Source organism: Cherax quadricarinatus, chromosome 54, assembly GCF_038502225.1.
Source record: "Cherax quadricarinatus isolate ZL_2023a chromosome 54, ASM3850222v1, whole genome shotgun sequence".
NCBI lineage: Eukaryota > Metazoa > Arthropoda > Malacostraca > Decapoda > Parastacidae > Cherax > Cherax quadricarinatus.
In genome coordinates, this window is record NC_091345.1 from 23258583 (window position 1) to 23274184 (window position 15602).

Sequence of the window (15602 nt, forward strand, 5' to 3'; positions counted from 1 at the left end):
AAGTTTTAATCATTTGTGAAGTTCCCCAAAAGATAGGATTTACCACAAAACTAAAAATGCTTTGAAGTCATTTACAGTATCTCCTTCAGTAAAATCATTGTATAATCAAAACATGAATTATAAAGTTCATGAGTCTGTAGAAGTGTGTAGAAGAAAGGGAGAATACTTCCTGGTAAAAGTAGGTCTTAGACAGGGATGTGTAATGTCACCATGGTTGTTTAATATATTTATAGATGGGGTTGTAAAAGAAGTAAATGCTAGGGTGTTCGGGAGAGGGGTGGGATTAAATTATGGGGAATGAAATACAAAATGGGAATTTTATTTATTTATTTATTTATTTATTTATAATTTGAGCACACTTACAGAGGTACAAAAAAAAATACAGATAAGAGCAGCATGCCAAAGCCACTTATACTATGCATAGCATTACGGGCTGGCTTAAAATTAACTTAAGATTAACTAAGCAATGATGAAATCAGTGAAAAACATTAATGTAAACTGATTACTATAAAGCACAAGTGAGTATTACAAAGACAGGTCATATGGTTGCATGCATTGTTGTAAATTCAGTAGAATGGAGTATTCTGTTAGGTAGTGAATTTAAAAAATAATAAAGTTAGATTGGGTTTTAGGTTTAACATTTATGTGATATAATTGTGAGAAACATTTAAGATATACAATTTATAAGGTTCAGTTATTCAGTATTTATTTGGTTTTGGGTGAGTAAGTGATCTTTGAGAAGACACTTGAATTTATAAACAGGTAGTGTTTCTTTTATATTAACAGGTAATGAATTCCAGATTTTAGGGCCTTTTATGTGCATTGAGTTTTTGCATAGCGTGAGATGGACACGAGGAATATCAAAGAGTGATCTGTGCCTTGTGTTATGGTCATGTGTTCTGTTGAGGTTGGCAAGGAGATGTTTGAGGGGAGGGTTAATATCAGAGTTGAGTGTTCTATGTATGTAATAGGTGCAGTAATAAGTATGGATGTTTTGTATGGTGAGTAGGTTGAGTGTATTGAATATTGGTGGAGTGTGCTGCCTGTAGTGAGAATTTGTTATCATTCTAACTGCAGCCTTTTGTTGGGTAATTAGTGGTCTGAGATGGTTACTTGTTGTTGAGCCCCATGCACAAATTCCATAGGTGAGATAGGGGTAAATAAGAGAGTGATATAGGGCCAGGAGGGCTGACTGTGGAGCATAGTACCGTATCTTCGATAGTATGCCTACAGTCTTGGAAATTTTCTTAGAAATTTGTTGTATATGTGTATGAAATTTGAGTCTATTATCAAGGTGGATTCCTAAGAATTTTCCCTCTGTTAGCTTTGTGATAGGTGATCCGTTTATCATTATGTTAAGAGGGACATCTGTAGCTCTGTTACCAAACTGAATGAAGTAGGTTTTGTCAATGTTTAGTGTAAGTTTGTTAGTACTCATCCAGGTAGATATTTTCTGTAATTCGGTATTTACAGTATTGGCTAGCGTGACTGGGCTCGGGTGGGAGAAGACGTATGTTGTGTCATCAGCAAATAGTGTGGGTTTGAGTAATTGAGAAGCATTTGGTAGGTCATTTATGTATAGGAGAAAGAGAAGAGGGCCAAGGACACTTCCCTGTGGGACACCAACTGTAATTGGTTGTGCAGAAGAGTTTGCCCCATTTGCGTACACATATTGGCTTCTGTTGCTGAGGTATGACTTGAGGTAGTTGAGGGAGTGCCCTCTTATACCATAGTGTGATAATTTTACGTGGAGCAAGTCATGGTCAACTGTATCAAAAGCTTTACGTAAGTCAATGAAGATCCCCAGTGGGACTTCTTTTTTCTCTATTGCAGTGTATATATGTTCTAGCATGTGTATAATAGCATCATTAGTATTTTTATTAGGCCTGAATCCAAATTGGCAGGGGTTGAGTATGTTTTGGGAGATAAGGTAGGAGTAGATTCGTTTATGAATTAATTTTTCGAAGATTTTTGAGAGAGGGTGTAAGTTGGATATTGGCCTATAGTTATTCAACTCTGTTTGGTCTCCTCCTTTGTGGATCGGGGTGACCCTTGCTATTTTGAGTACTGTAGGGAAGGTGGAGGATTCAATGGATTTGTTAAAGAGTGTTGCAATGATTGGTGATAGCACTTGTGACACTTTTTTGTATATAAAGGGTGGTAAGGTATTTAAATCTCCTGCCTTGTTTTTTAGTGCGTTGATAATAAGGGAGACTTCGTATGGGTTAGTCGGAGCTAGGAACAGTGTGTTCGGGTAGTTGCCGGTGAGGTAGTCATTTGGTGGGGTATCTGAGCTTGGGATTTTATTGGCAAGGTTTTGTCCTATAGTGGAGAAGAAATCATTGAGTCTGTTTGCTGTTTCTGTTGGTGGGAGTTGGGGTTCATCTGATTTTGCTAATTTTATTTCGCTATTTCGTGATATCTTTTTTGTTCCCAGAATTTCTGATAGGGTTTTCCAGGTCTTTTTTATATCACCTCGTAAGTTGGATAATCTGTTCTCATAATACAATTTTTTTGCCCTTCTTATCAGGCTGGTTAGGATTGACGAGTAACGTTTTGTTTGGTCTCTGGTTATGTGACCCATTCTGTACTGTTTTTCATATTGGTGTTTTGTATTTATGGATTTGAGAATGCTGGGTGTTAGCCAGGGACTGTTCAGTCTCTTAGCTGTCATCTGCTTAGTTTTTTTAGGGCAGTGCTTGTTATAGAGGTATTGAGTCTTTTTTAGAAAATTATTAATACATTCGTCAATATCTGTATTGATTTCTAGCTCAGTGTGCCAATCAATGTTTGCTAATGCTGTTGTGAAGTTATTAATGGCTGCCTCATTGTGAAGTCTGAAGGTGACTTTAGTAGTGTCTTGGGGTAATTTACCAAGAGTTGTTATGAGGAAAGTAGGGTAGTGGTCTGTGGTATTATCTGTAATTATGCCTGATTTTAAAGGGGATATGGTGTTGGTCCAGATGTGGTCAAGTAGGGAAACACTAGTCTCTGTAACTCTTGTAGGTTTTGTTACTGTTGGTAGCAACATACAGTTACTCATTGTGTTTGTGAATTCAGTAACGTGTGGGTCCTGGTCTTGCAGGAGATTTATATTGAAGTCACCTGAGAGTAGTAAGTGATCTTTGTTCATGCGTGCATCAGTTATCATACTTCCTAGGTTTTGACTAAATTGGCTAATGTTTGACTGTGGAACTCTGTAGATGTTTATCAATGTGAGAGGTTTTTGTAGGTATTTGGATTTGAATTTGGCTATTATATATTCCCCATGTTCATCTCTTGTGCAAGTATTAGTGATACATTCTAGTTGGTCTGAGTAGTATATGGCTGTGCCACCCCCTTGTTGGTCTGGCCTACAGTTGTGTATGGCTGTGTAACCAGGAATGGTATAGACATCTGTAGTATCAGGCTTTAGCCAGGTTTCAGTTAGTGTAATGATGGACATATTGGCATGTAAGGAATTTAGTAATGCTATGAGGTCATCGTAATGCTTGCTTAAAGATCTGATATTGTAGTTAAAGATAGTTATGTTGTTGTTGGCACTGAGAAGTGCCTTTGATTGTTCTGCAGTGTAGTAATTACAGTAACTGTTTGATTCATTTAAGTCATTAAATAAGAGGTTGGTATCTGGATCAATGCTTGTAATCATAAGATTTGTAGTGAATCTATAGTTAGAATTAAGTATAAAACAAAGTAAATAGTCTTAAGCTAAAAAATAGCACCTGAATTATTTAACAAATTTAAAATAATGGGGTAAGGTTTTTTTTTTTTTTTTTTTTTTTTTTTTTTTAAGCTAAAATAAAGGAGACAATATAAAAGGGACTAGTACAAATAAAGTGATGATCAAATAATGGAGCTTGGGAATATGATAGTAGGTAGTACTATAAAATAAATGAGCTTTGGAATATAATGCCAAAATTGTGAACTTGTTCTACTTTAGCACCTGAGAATAGCACCTTGATTATTTTAACAATTGTGAATGTATAAGCTAGGGTAGTTATATAAAGCTAAAATAAAGGAGAAAATATATAAGGGACTAAAATTAAGTAATGGTAAACAAAGTTAAATGGACAGATGGTCACTATGAAATAATATTGGTTTAGGAGTAAGATCTGATTTGTAATATTAGATAAATTGAGCAGTTTATTGCACAATAAAAGTAAAAAAAAATGAGGTAGTTGGTACTAGCTAGCAAAAGATAGTTTTGGTACTTGCAAAAAAGTAATTGGAATATACACTAATTGAATATACAATGTAAAGTGACTAAAAAAACAAGTAGTGATAAACAAAATTAAATGGACAGGTAAGAAAAAATGAATATTATTAATTTGGAGTAAGATTTGACTTTTAATTTAAAATTATGAGCAATTAATAGCAGTAAGAAAGTTATAGTAGGTAGTAGGTTGGTAGACAGCAACCACCCAGGGAAGTACTACCGTCCTGCCAGATGACTGTGAAACAAAAACCTGTAACTGTTTTGCATGATGGTAGGATTGCTGGTTTCTTTTTCTGTCTCATAAACACGCTAAGATAACAGGGATATCTTGCTACTCCTACTTACACTTTGGTCACACTTCACAGACACGCACATGCATATATATATATACATACATCTAGGTTTTTCTCCTTTTTCTAAATAGCTCTTGTTCTTTTTTATTTCTTCTATTGTCCATGGGGAAGTGGAAAAGAATCTTTCCTCCGTAAGCCATGCGTGTCGTATGAGGCGAAGAAAATGCCGGGAGCAATGGGCTAGTAACCCCTTCTCCTGTATACAATTACTAAAAAAGAGAAGAAGAAAAACTTTATAAAACTGGGTTGCTTAAATGTGCGTGGATGTAGTGCGGATGACAAGAAACAGATGATTGCTGATGTTATGAATGAAAAGAAGTTGGATGTCCTGGCCCTAAGCGAAACAAAGCTGAAGGGGGTAGGAGAGTTTCAGTGGGGGGAAATAAATGGGATTAAATCTGGAGTATCTGAGAGAGTTAGAGCAAATGAAGGGGTAGCAGTAATGTTAAATGATCAGTTATGGAAGGAGAAAAGAGAATATGAATGTGTAAATTCAAGAATTATGTGGATTAAAGTAAAGGTTGGATGCGAGAAGTGGGTCATAATAAGCGTGTATGCACCTGGAGAAGAGAGGAATGCAGAGGAGAGAGAGAGATTTTGGGAGATGTTAAGTGAATGTATAGGAGCCTTTGAACCAAGTGAGAGAGTAATTGTGGTAGGGGACTTGAATGCTAAAGTAGGAGAAACTTTTAGAGAGGGTGTGGTAGGTAAGTTTGGGGTGCCAGGTGTAAATGATAATGGGAGCCCTTTGATTGAACTTTGTATAGAAAGGGGTTTAGTTATAGGTAATACATATTTTAAGAAAAAGAGGATAAATAAGTATACACGATATGATGTAGGGCGAAATGACAGTAGTTTGTTGGATTATGTATTGGTAGATAAAAGACTGTTGAGTAGACTTCAGGATGTACATGTTTATAGAGGGGCCACAGATATATCAGATCACTTTCTAGTTGTAGCTACACTGAGAGTAAAAGGTAGATGGGATACAAGGAGAATAGAAGCATCAGGGAAGAGAGAGGTGAAGGTTTATAAACTAAAAGAGGAGGCAGTTAGGGTAAGATATAAACAGCTATTGGAGGATAGATGGGCTAATGAGAGCATAGGCAATGGGGTCGAAGAGGTATGGGGTAGGTTTAAAAATGTAGTGTTAGAGTGTTCAGCAGAAGTTTGTGGTTACAGGAAAGTGGGTGCAGGAGGGAAGAGGAGCGATTGGTGGAATGATGATGTAAAGAGAGTAGTAAGGGAGAAAAAGTTAGCATATGAGAAGTTTTTACAAAGTAGAAGTGATGCAAGGAGGGAAGAGTATATGGAGAAAAAGAGAGAAGTTAAGAGAGTGGTGAAGCAGTGTAAAAAGAGAGCAAATGAGAGAGTGGGTGAGATGTTATCAACAAATTTTGTTGAAAATAAGAAAAAGTTTTGGAGTGAGATTAACAAGTTAAGAAAGCCTAGAGAACAAATGGATTTGTCAGTTAAAAATAGGAGAGGAGAGTTATTAAATGGAGAGGTAGAGGTATTGGGAAGATGGAAGGAATATTTTGAGGAATTGTTAAATGTTGATGAAGATAGGGAAGCTGTGATTTCGTGTATAGGGCAAGGAGGAATAACATCTTGTAGGAGTGAGGAAGAGCCAGTTGTGAGTGTGGGGGAAGTTCGTGAGGCAGTAGGTAAAATGAAAGGGGGTAAGGCAGCCGGGATTGATGGGATAAAGATAGAAATGTTAAAAGCAGGTGGGGATATAGTTTTGGAGTGGTTGGTGCAATTATTTAATAAATGTATGGAAGAGGGTAAGGTACCTAGGGATTGGCAGAGAGCATGCATAGTTCCTTTGTATAAAGGCAAAGGGGATAAAAGAGAGTGCAAAAATTATAGGGGGATAAGTCTGTTGAGTGTACCTGGTAAAGTGTATGGTAGAGTTATAATTGAAAGAATTAAGAGTAAGACGGAGAATAGGATAGCAGATGAACAAGGAGGCTTTAGGAAAGGTAGGGGGTGTGTGGACCAGGTGTTTACAGTGAAACATATAAGTGAACAGTATTTAGATAAGGCTAAAGAGGTCTTTGTGGCATTTATGGATTTGGAAAAGGCGTATGACAGGGTGGATAGGGGGGCAATGTGGCAGATGTTGCAAGTGTATGGTGTAGGAGGTAGGTTACTGAAAGCAGTGAAGAGTTTTTACGAGGATAGTGAGGCTCAAGTTAGAGTATGTAGGAAAGAGGGAAATTTTTTCCCAGTAAAAGTAGGCCTTAGACAAGGATGTGTGATGTCACCGTGGTTGTTTAATATATTTATAGATGGGGTTGTAAGAGAAGTAAATGCGAGGGTCTTGGCAAGAGGCGTGGAGTTAAAAGATAAAGAATCACACACAAAGTGGGAGTTGTCACAGCTGCTCTTTGCTGATGACACTGTGCTCTTGGGAGATTCTGAAGAGAAGTTGCAGAGATTGGTGGATGAATTTGGTAGGGTGTGCAAAAGAAGAAAATTAAAGGTGAATACAGGAAAGAGTAAGGTTATGAGGATAACAAAAAGATTAGGTGATGAAAGATTGAATATCAGATTGGAGGGAGAGAGTATGGAGGAGGTGAACGTATTCAGATATTTGGGAGTGGACGTGTCAGCGGATGGGTCTATGAAAGATGAGGTGAATCATAGAATTGATGAGGGAAAAAGAGTGAGTGGTGCACTTAGGAGTCTGTGGAGACAAAGAACTTTGTCCTTGGAGGCAAAGAGGGGAATGTATGAGAGTATAGTTTTACCAACGCTCTTATATGGGTGTGAAGCGTGGGTGATGAATGTTGCAGCGAGGAGAAGGCTGGAGGCAGTGGAGATGTCATGTCTGAGGGCAATGTGTGGTGTGAATATAATGCAGAGAATTCGTAGTTTGGAAGTTAGGAGGAGGTGCGGGATTACCAAAACTGTTGTCCAGAGGGCTGAGGAAGGGTTGTTGAGGTGGTTCGGACATGTAGAGAGAATGGAGCGAAACAGAATGACTTCAAGAGTGTATCAGTCTGTAGTGGAAGGAAGGCGGGGTAGGGGTCGGCCTAGGAAGGGTTGGAGGGAGGGGGTAAAGGAGGTTTTGTGTGCGAGGGGCTTGGACTTCCAGCAGGCATGCGTGAGCGTGTTTGATAGGAGTGAATGGAGACAAATGGTTTTTAATACTTGACGTGCTGTTGGAGTGTGAGCAAAGTAACATTTATGAAGGGATTCAGGGAAACCGGCAGGCCGGACTTGAGTCCTGGAGATGGGAAGTACAGTGCCTGCACTCTGAAGGAGGGGTGTTAATGTTGCAGTTTAAAAACTGTAGTGTAAAGCACCCTTCTGGCACGACAGTGATGGAGTGAATGATGGTGAAAGTTTTTCTTTTTCGGGCCACCCTGCCTTGGTGGGAATCGGCCGGTGTGATAATAAAAAAAATAAAAAAAAGAAAGTTATAGAGTATTGGAGGTAGTTGGCATTAGCTAGTGATGAAAAATAATAAAAATAATAATGTACAATATGATAGTAACGTACACTATATGCACCACACGTATATATGTATTAAGGGCACTTATTTAATCTGTTACAGAAATGTCAGCTTTTCTAAGGAAGGTAGAGAAATCATGTTCGTTTGAGATGGTATATTGTTGTCCTGTTGATGTTTTCCTTACTAGTATTTTCCCATCTCGCGTGAAACACTGATGTATTTTGTTTTCCTGTTTAAGTTTTCTCAGCCTGAACAGAAGGTTTTGACGTTTTTTTGTTAGACACTCATTTATGTACACTCCATTTTTCATTGTAATTGCTGATTTAATTAGGTCCTTTCTTTTATCGTATGAATGAAGTCGGATCATTATACTGTGTTTACTTCCTGGTTTTCCTAACAAACGTGTTTCTTTGATTTCATTGTTTTGCACGATGACTTGTACGTGGTTCTGTATTATCCTGATAGCAGTTTCTTTGCACTGTGCTTGTGTTATGTCACTAGGAATGTGTGGACTGTTTATTATAACTGCATCAGACAACTTATCTTGTTCAGTTTTGTCGTCTTGGAAATCAAGGTATTCATTTAGTCGAGTGTGCATGTTCAGATTCCAGTCCTTGATTGCTTCTTCAACGTTCATATTTATTGTTGTTATTTGTTCAGTGTGACTGGCTATAGCTGCTTTTAGAGTATTTTCTGTATCAACACTTCCCGATGTAATCTTCTCTTCAAGGTTTTGGATCTTATTCTCGAGGTTGGTTATCTTGGAATCTCGTCGCTCGAGTGCTGCTTTGATATCTTTGATTTCATTTTCTAGAGCAACGATGTAGTCCTTGATATTGTCAGGAATAATCGTACTTGAGTTATCATGGATGAATCCTTTGAAGGGAGTGGAGTTGGAGGGGGAGTCAGCCATGTTTGTTGTTGTTGTTGTTGTTCCTTGGGTGGCGGCGGAGAGAGGGGTTGATGATACACTGGCGTCCTGCTGGGTAGACAAGTTGAGTTCTAGGGTCCTTGCTGTTATTCTTTTATTACTGGTGTTGTGTCTTCTGCGATATCCTTTCATAGTATCACTGAAGTAGATACTGTGTAGCAATGGAGGAGAAGGCTTGTTTTCTCGGAGCTTGGGTTAAGTGGTTGTCTGGCAGCGGAGGCAGTGTTTGGGTTAGCAGGGCTGTCTTCCTTAGATCTTCTAATTTTGTCAAGATTTGGGTTACATTCTTAGTATTCTTGGGTCATGTTGTGGTCTACGTGGGTTCATGTAGTTGAACTTTCACTTAGGCCATCACAAGTTTTGATGGGCGATGTTTTTTTTTGAGAAAGAAGAGCTGGTAGGATACCGTTGCTGCCGCTGCCGCCGCCTCACCAATTTTTAGAATTGACAGTTACTTTTTGCTGATGATACTGTGCTTATGGGAGATTCTAAAGAAAAATTGCAAAGGTTAGTGGATGAGTTTGGGAGTGTGTGTAAAGGTAGAAAGTTGAAAGTGAACATAGAAAAGAGTAAGGTGATGAGGGTATCAAATGATTTAGATAAAGAAAAATTGGATATCAAATTGGGGAGAGGAGTATGGAAGAAGTGAATGTTTTCAGATACTTGGGAGTTGACGTGTCGGCGGATGGATTTATGAAGGATGAGGTTAATCATAGAATTGATGAAGGAAAAAAGGTGAGTGGTGCATTGAGGTATATGTGGAGTCAAAAAACGTTATCTATGGAGGCAAAGAAGGGAATGTATGAAAGTATAGTAGTACCAACACTCTTATATGGGTGTGAAGCTTGGGTTGTGAATGCAGCAGCAAGGAGGCAGTTGGAGGCAGTGGAGATGTCCTGTCTAAGGGCAATGTGTGGTGTAAATATTATGCAGAAAATTCGGAGTGTGGAAATTAGGAGGTGTGGAGTTAATAAAAGTATTAGTCATAGGGCTGAAGAGGGGCTGTTGAGGTGGTTTGGTCATTTAGAGAGAATGGATCAAAGTAGAATGACATGGAGAGAATTTAAATCTGTAGGAGACTGAAGGCGGGGTAGGGGTCGTCCTCGAGAAGGTTGGAAGGAAGGGGTAAGGGTGGTTTTGTGGGCGAGGGGCTTGGACTTCCAGCAGGAGTGCATGAGCGTGTTATACTGTCTTTTACAGCTTTGAAGCCAGGCATTGACTTCTCTTCTTTAGCAATAAATGTCCTAGAGAACATCTTCCAAAATAATGCAGTTTCATCCACATTAAAAATCTGTTGCTTGGTAAATCCCCCACATTTAATTATCCCTGCTTCACCCTGTACTTTGATGTTGTCAAGTTGGCTTTTTTCCCTAAACCTTTGAAACCAGCCTCTGCTGGCTTTATATTTATTTTCATCATACATTAAGTGTGCAATAGAGGTAGGCCTAAAAAATGATATGAAAGTAAACGGAATGTAAAATATTGCCAGAATAGAGAGGCGCAGAACTCACAAATTCTGTAAACAGACTGAATCACCAACAATATACTCTGGCTCATGGCAGCTGTTATGCAGGCTACTGCATTAATGTGAAGATAATTTGTATATAATGTAAGGTGTATTGTGGGAGAAAATGCTCCATAAATGTATATATAATATCAGTGTTTTGGGTGGACATGTGTGTGTGGTCAGCTGGATACACACAGAACAGGTATTGGATGTCCATTTAGGAGTGACTAGTTTCACTCCCAGTTTGACTAGTTTTGCCATACAACACCTGAACCTTTTATGATGATGCGGGTGAGGTGATCAAGGACCTGTCAGACATATAGCTTATACTGTACCCACGCTTTAAGATTTTAACTTGTCGAATATATCTTAAATTCTTCCCAAATTTGATTGATTATAAATGTAATTTGTATAATCCTAAACCAATATTCATATAAATTTAAAATGATTTTTTATGAACTTTGATTCTATTACATTTCTCTCAACCATGGACCTGCTTGATACAACTTTTCTTGGCCTTTTAAAAATTAATTGTAATCTTACTCTTATATGTCTTCTGCTAATCTTTTATTTTTATAGTTTTTTGATAATATGAAAAATTACAAAAGCACTTGGAAGCTCACTATTCTTTTCACAGTGGTTGTTCTGTACATAGTAATGTGTGTGTAAATTACCTAGGATAACCCAATAAAGTCAGTGATGCCAAATATTGATTTTAACGTACCTGCATGCCAGCACAACGTGTAAGTTTATTTAGGTACAGGTACACACAAGTACAATTATCAGTACTATTTCAGTCCAGTCTCAGCCATAGACATACCTTGCTCACTGAGTTTAATTATTTCTAACTTTGCATTTAAAATAAGAGCCTTATGACTCCTCTTTCTATCACAATTGCCCTTAGATGCCATTGTAACACAAAAAGACTGTTTAAAAAAATATGCAATAACTTTAAATGCTTGAAACTTTGGAAAGTTTCTGGGCAGAATCAAGAGAGATATGGAGCTCATGGAGGATGTAAGCAAACTGAGAAATAAAATGACACGTGGATGCCCAGCTGGCCAGGGGCTCCGGCCATCATAATGAATCAGGAGCTGTATAAACAAATTTTGGGATATAATTTGAAATGGCTGTATTAGTGAAGCACCATAAACCGAAGCCCTACTGTATTTAGTATTACAAAATAGAGGTTATTCCCTGAAAGTACTAGAATATACTTTAAAAAGCACTGGAAAACTGTTACAATAATTGAAGGTTATATTGCCAGCAGTCTCTGCATCAAAATTAGCTGATACTGAAGCTATCAAAATTAGCCGATGCTGATGTCATCAGAATTAGCCACTATCAAAATTAGCCGATATCAGTACCATCAAAATTAGTTGATACCAATACCATTACTTTGGCACTGCTAATTGTTCCTTAATATCTTCCTAAGTAGTGACACTGGAAAGTGATCTTAACACTCATGACCTCTTCATGAGTAGTGGCACTGGAGAATGATCCTGGTACTCATGACCTTGTCCAACATTTCTCACACCTCACCACAACCCAATTGTGGTCTTATTATTTCTTTCACTCTGTCTTATTCTTTTGCATTATTTGTGTCCTCTCTGAGTTATATTAATTGGTCTTTACTTTTATATTTTATTCTTTGTAATAAGATTCCTTTTATGTTTAGGTTGTTGAGCTGTGGGATCGAATATATCAAGCTTGGGTAGCAGCACATCCCCAGGCACCAGCCAGAGGACCAGTCGTCACATCAGAAGCTGTTGCCATGACCTTTGACTCTCTTGTAGAAGGGCTGCGCAAAACTCCAGGTCAGGCTTTTTTTTTTATACAGGTTGTCTTGTTAATTAAAGTAAAATCAGGCCTTCAGAGGATGACCTGGCAAATCCATCAGGAGAAACTCTTGGGAAGAAAGACTTAATAAACAAGGTTTTAGCTCTTGCCTTCACATAGCTGACCAGTTAGTAACAGGTTTAAACTTGGCCAGCTCCTCATTTGCTGATATTGTTACTTGAGGGACCTGTTTTGTCTTGGTCCCTGAAATAATTTTTTTTTTGTTCTTGGGCCTTAAAATGACAAGTTAATATTGACAGCCTGCATGATAAATGTCAACGTGAAGAATTTGTGTAGTATTTTCGTGTCGCCATTAATTTATTCTGATACGACACAGTGAAATTATATTCAAGATATTTCAAAGCAGTTTCTGAAACTGAATTGTGGGTCACAACACAATTCATAAATATTTGTTTCGTGTTGTATTTTTTAAAGTTTTTATTTATGAATTGTGTAGCGACTCATAATTCAGTTTCAGTGACAGCTCAAGAATATCTTCATGTCATTTCACTGTTTGTCATATTAGAATAAGGACAACATACATGCAGTAGTCAGTTTCTCATATGTTGTTGTGTGCAATTTTGTGGTTGTTAGCATTCATTCATTCTCAACCATTGTTAGTGTGGTTTAATGTTAACCTTCACTTTCTGTTCTCGACCATCATTAGTGTGGTGGTTAGTCTTAACTTACTGTCTTCAAGTGGTGAAGGAAGAGCATTGTACACTTGATATGACTACCTTTGTGTGTATGTTCATGTTTTCTATATTTCCTGTACTTGATAAAGCCTCTTGTAGGTGAAAGCTCAGAGAAGGACTCTTTTTTGCTGTATGTCTTTTTCACCATTTATAATAAGTATAGGGGTGTGAGGCAGCTTGTTCAGTGTCAGGATGCTTTCTCAGTGTGCCAGAGACATGGTTCAGTGTGTGAGTCAGTTTGTTCGGTGTCAGGAAGCTTGCTTAGTGTACCAGGTAGTTGGTTTAGGGTTATGGAGTTTGTGTATTGTGAAGTGTTAACTAACAGTTGTGTTGATGTGTTCATAATGAATACTACATACGTTGTTAATTTTGGTTTAATGCGTAATAGAGGTGTAGTATAGAACAATTATATTATATATACATGTAGTTTGTTGTCTCACCTTTGCTGATAAAGATCATTGCTAACACAATTTTGGCTTTGTATTCTTGTAGTACAGCCCAGGATTCATCCCCCACAAATTTCTTCTGGATTTCTTGAAGCCAAATTCACAGGTATTCTTTCTTTTGTCATTACATTGGAAATAAATATCTCCCATTAACTATTCCCTTATTAATGTGTATGCTTAATCCTTTTGCCTATGTTTAAAACCTTAAATTTATTATACATAGCATTACATTAAGACTACAGTAATAATAATTTTAGATAATTACCCAGTCTCAATAGTAAATGTCACATGTAGGCAGTCATTGTATCATCCTCCTACCACAAGACATTAGTGTCATGTTGCTTGACACTATACATAGGCAGGTAAAAGACATGAGTGTCTTGTTTCTTGACACATGTGACTTAAAGCACAGTGTATTTCTCTCTCTAAGAGACTGGATAGTTATAGATAATTTTGAGTTGATGTTGCCATGTTAGCTAGATCTTGTTAGATTAGCAGTGAAACTTGTATGTATCGGATAGGAAGCTTGCAACCCCTTATGATACTTGTAGTTTATTCTCCTTGTGAATGTGTCTGGTGTACATGTAAAAGTATATGGTCTAAAGCAAGTCCTGTACTGGCCATGTTGATGGCTAAATATTCTTGTGAATGTGTCTGGTGTTAGTTGTAATACTCTGTGATGCTAAGTAAATCTTGTACTATGTTAATGGCTGATGTCTTGTGTGGTTCACTTGTTTCTTTTATATATACATTCTACTGCTTTGCTTGGTATCCAGTACCATCTTTGAATTTTCAAATCACTAACATCAGACAGAAGGTTTGGTGACTTAAAATATAATCACAAGTTATCCAGCACTATAATTTAAGTTCATTTTAGGTTATGTGACTTGATAACTTCAGTTGGTGATATCAGTAGCATTCCTCTGTTTTGGTTCCTTTGTTGTTTGTTCATGCGTGTAGTTAATCCTCTCTCTTCATACAATTTCAGATTGCTTAGTACTAAGTCACTCTGTAGAGTAGTTTACATTCCTCACAGGTCATTCTTCTCTCCGTGTGTATACAGTTGTGCACTCAGTTACTTTTGGTAATTTACTGTGTTTACTCCTCAGTTAATGAAAAATAATTTGCATTGTTAGACTAAATAGTTTGCTGGTTATTTTAAAATGATTGATATGCTATACGTATTTGACAGAGTAATATTGAAGACATTCTGGCTCAAGAGTGTTCATGCTTTTTTCTTTTTTTAAATTCCATTTATTGTACAGTGTTTGTAAATCACATTCCAATTTTTGTCTTGAAGACTAAGTACAGTAAATTGATTTAGAAGAACTTTTGCTTCTTTAAATTTAATTATGTGTAAATATTACCTTCAATCCTGGACTTCTTTCACTTTGTCAGTATGATTCCATTAATATATTAATACACATATAACCCACGCTTGGGAGATTGAAACTTACAATGATGTCTGAGTCCAACTTCGACCATTAACAAGTCACACAGAGGGAAGGGAGCCAGAATATATACGAAAGGGGGGTGACAGACAGGATTGTTAGAATAGTAATAGTGGCAGTGGTGATGGAAGTGATAGTAGTAGTAGTAGTAGTAATAATGGTAGAAGTAAAAGTAAAAAAGTAGTGGAAGTAGTAGTAGTAGTAATAATGGCAAAGATTGGAGTACTAGTGAAGAAATATTGCAGTAATACCTTGCATAGCACAGTTTTGAACAGTACAGGTTTTGATATAATATGGCTTATAAATTTAATAAGTTTAACAGTATCAGTTTTATTTAACTGCATTACACATTGATATTGGACTGCTGCTGTGTACTAGAGGCGTGTGATGTGAACATCAGTATCGCTCCAGACTCCGAGCAGTGAAGTTGTGTAGTCTTAAACAGTATGTACATATACACAATTTTTTTTTATTATATAAAATGCTGGTACCCCCCTTTTATGCACAAACATGAGAGAGAGGTTAAGAGAGTGGTGAAGCAATGTAAAAAGAGCAAATGAGAGAGTGGGTGAGATGTTATCAACAAATTTTGTTGAAAATAAGAAAAAGTTTTGGAGTGAGATTAACAAGTTTAGGAAGCCTAGAGAACAAATGGATTTGTCGGTTAAAAATAGGAGAGGAGAGTTATTAAATGGAGAGTT

The 15602-nt window shown here is 37.3% G+C and overlaps 1 protein-coding gene across 1 annotated transcript in view; it reads left to right on the forward strand.

The window, feature by feature from the left end:
* LOC128699230 (transmembrane protein 245) overlaps window positions 1–15602 on the forward strand; it is a gene marked incomplete in the record, with an annotated part of 140942 nt that overhangs the window by 103223 nt on the left and 22117 nt on the right. Inside the window, 1 exon segment of the mRNA XM_070096746.1 lies at window positions 12149–12287. Coding sequence (XP_069952847.1) covers window positions 12149–12287 — 139 coding nt within the window.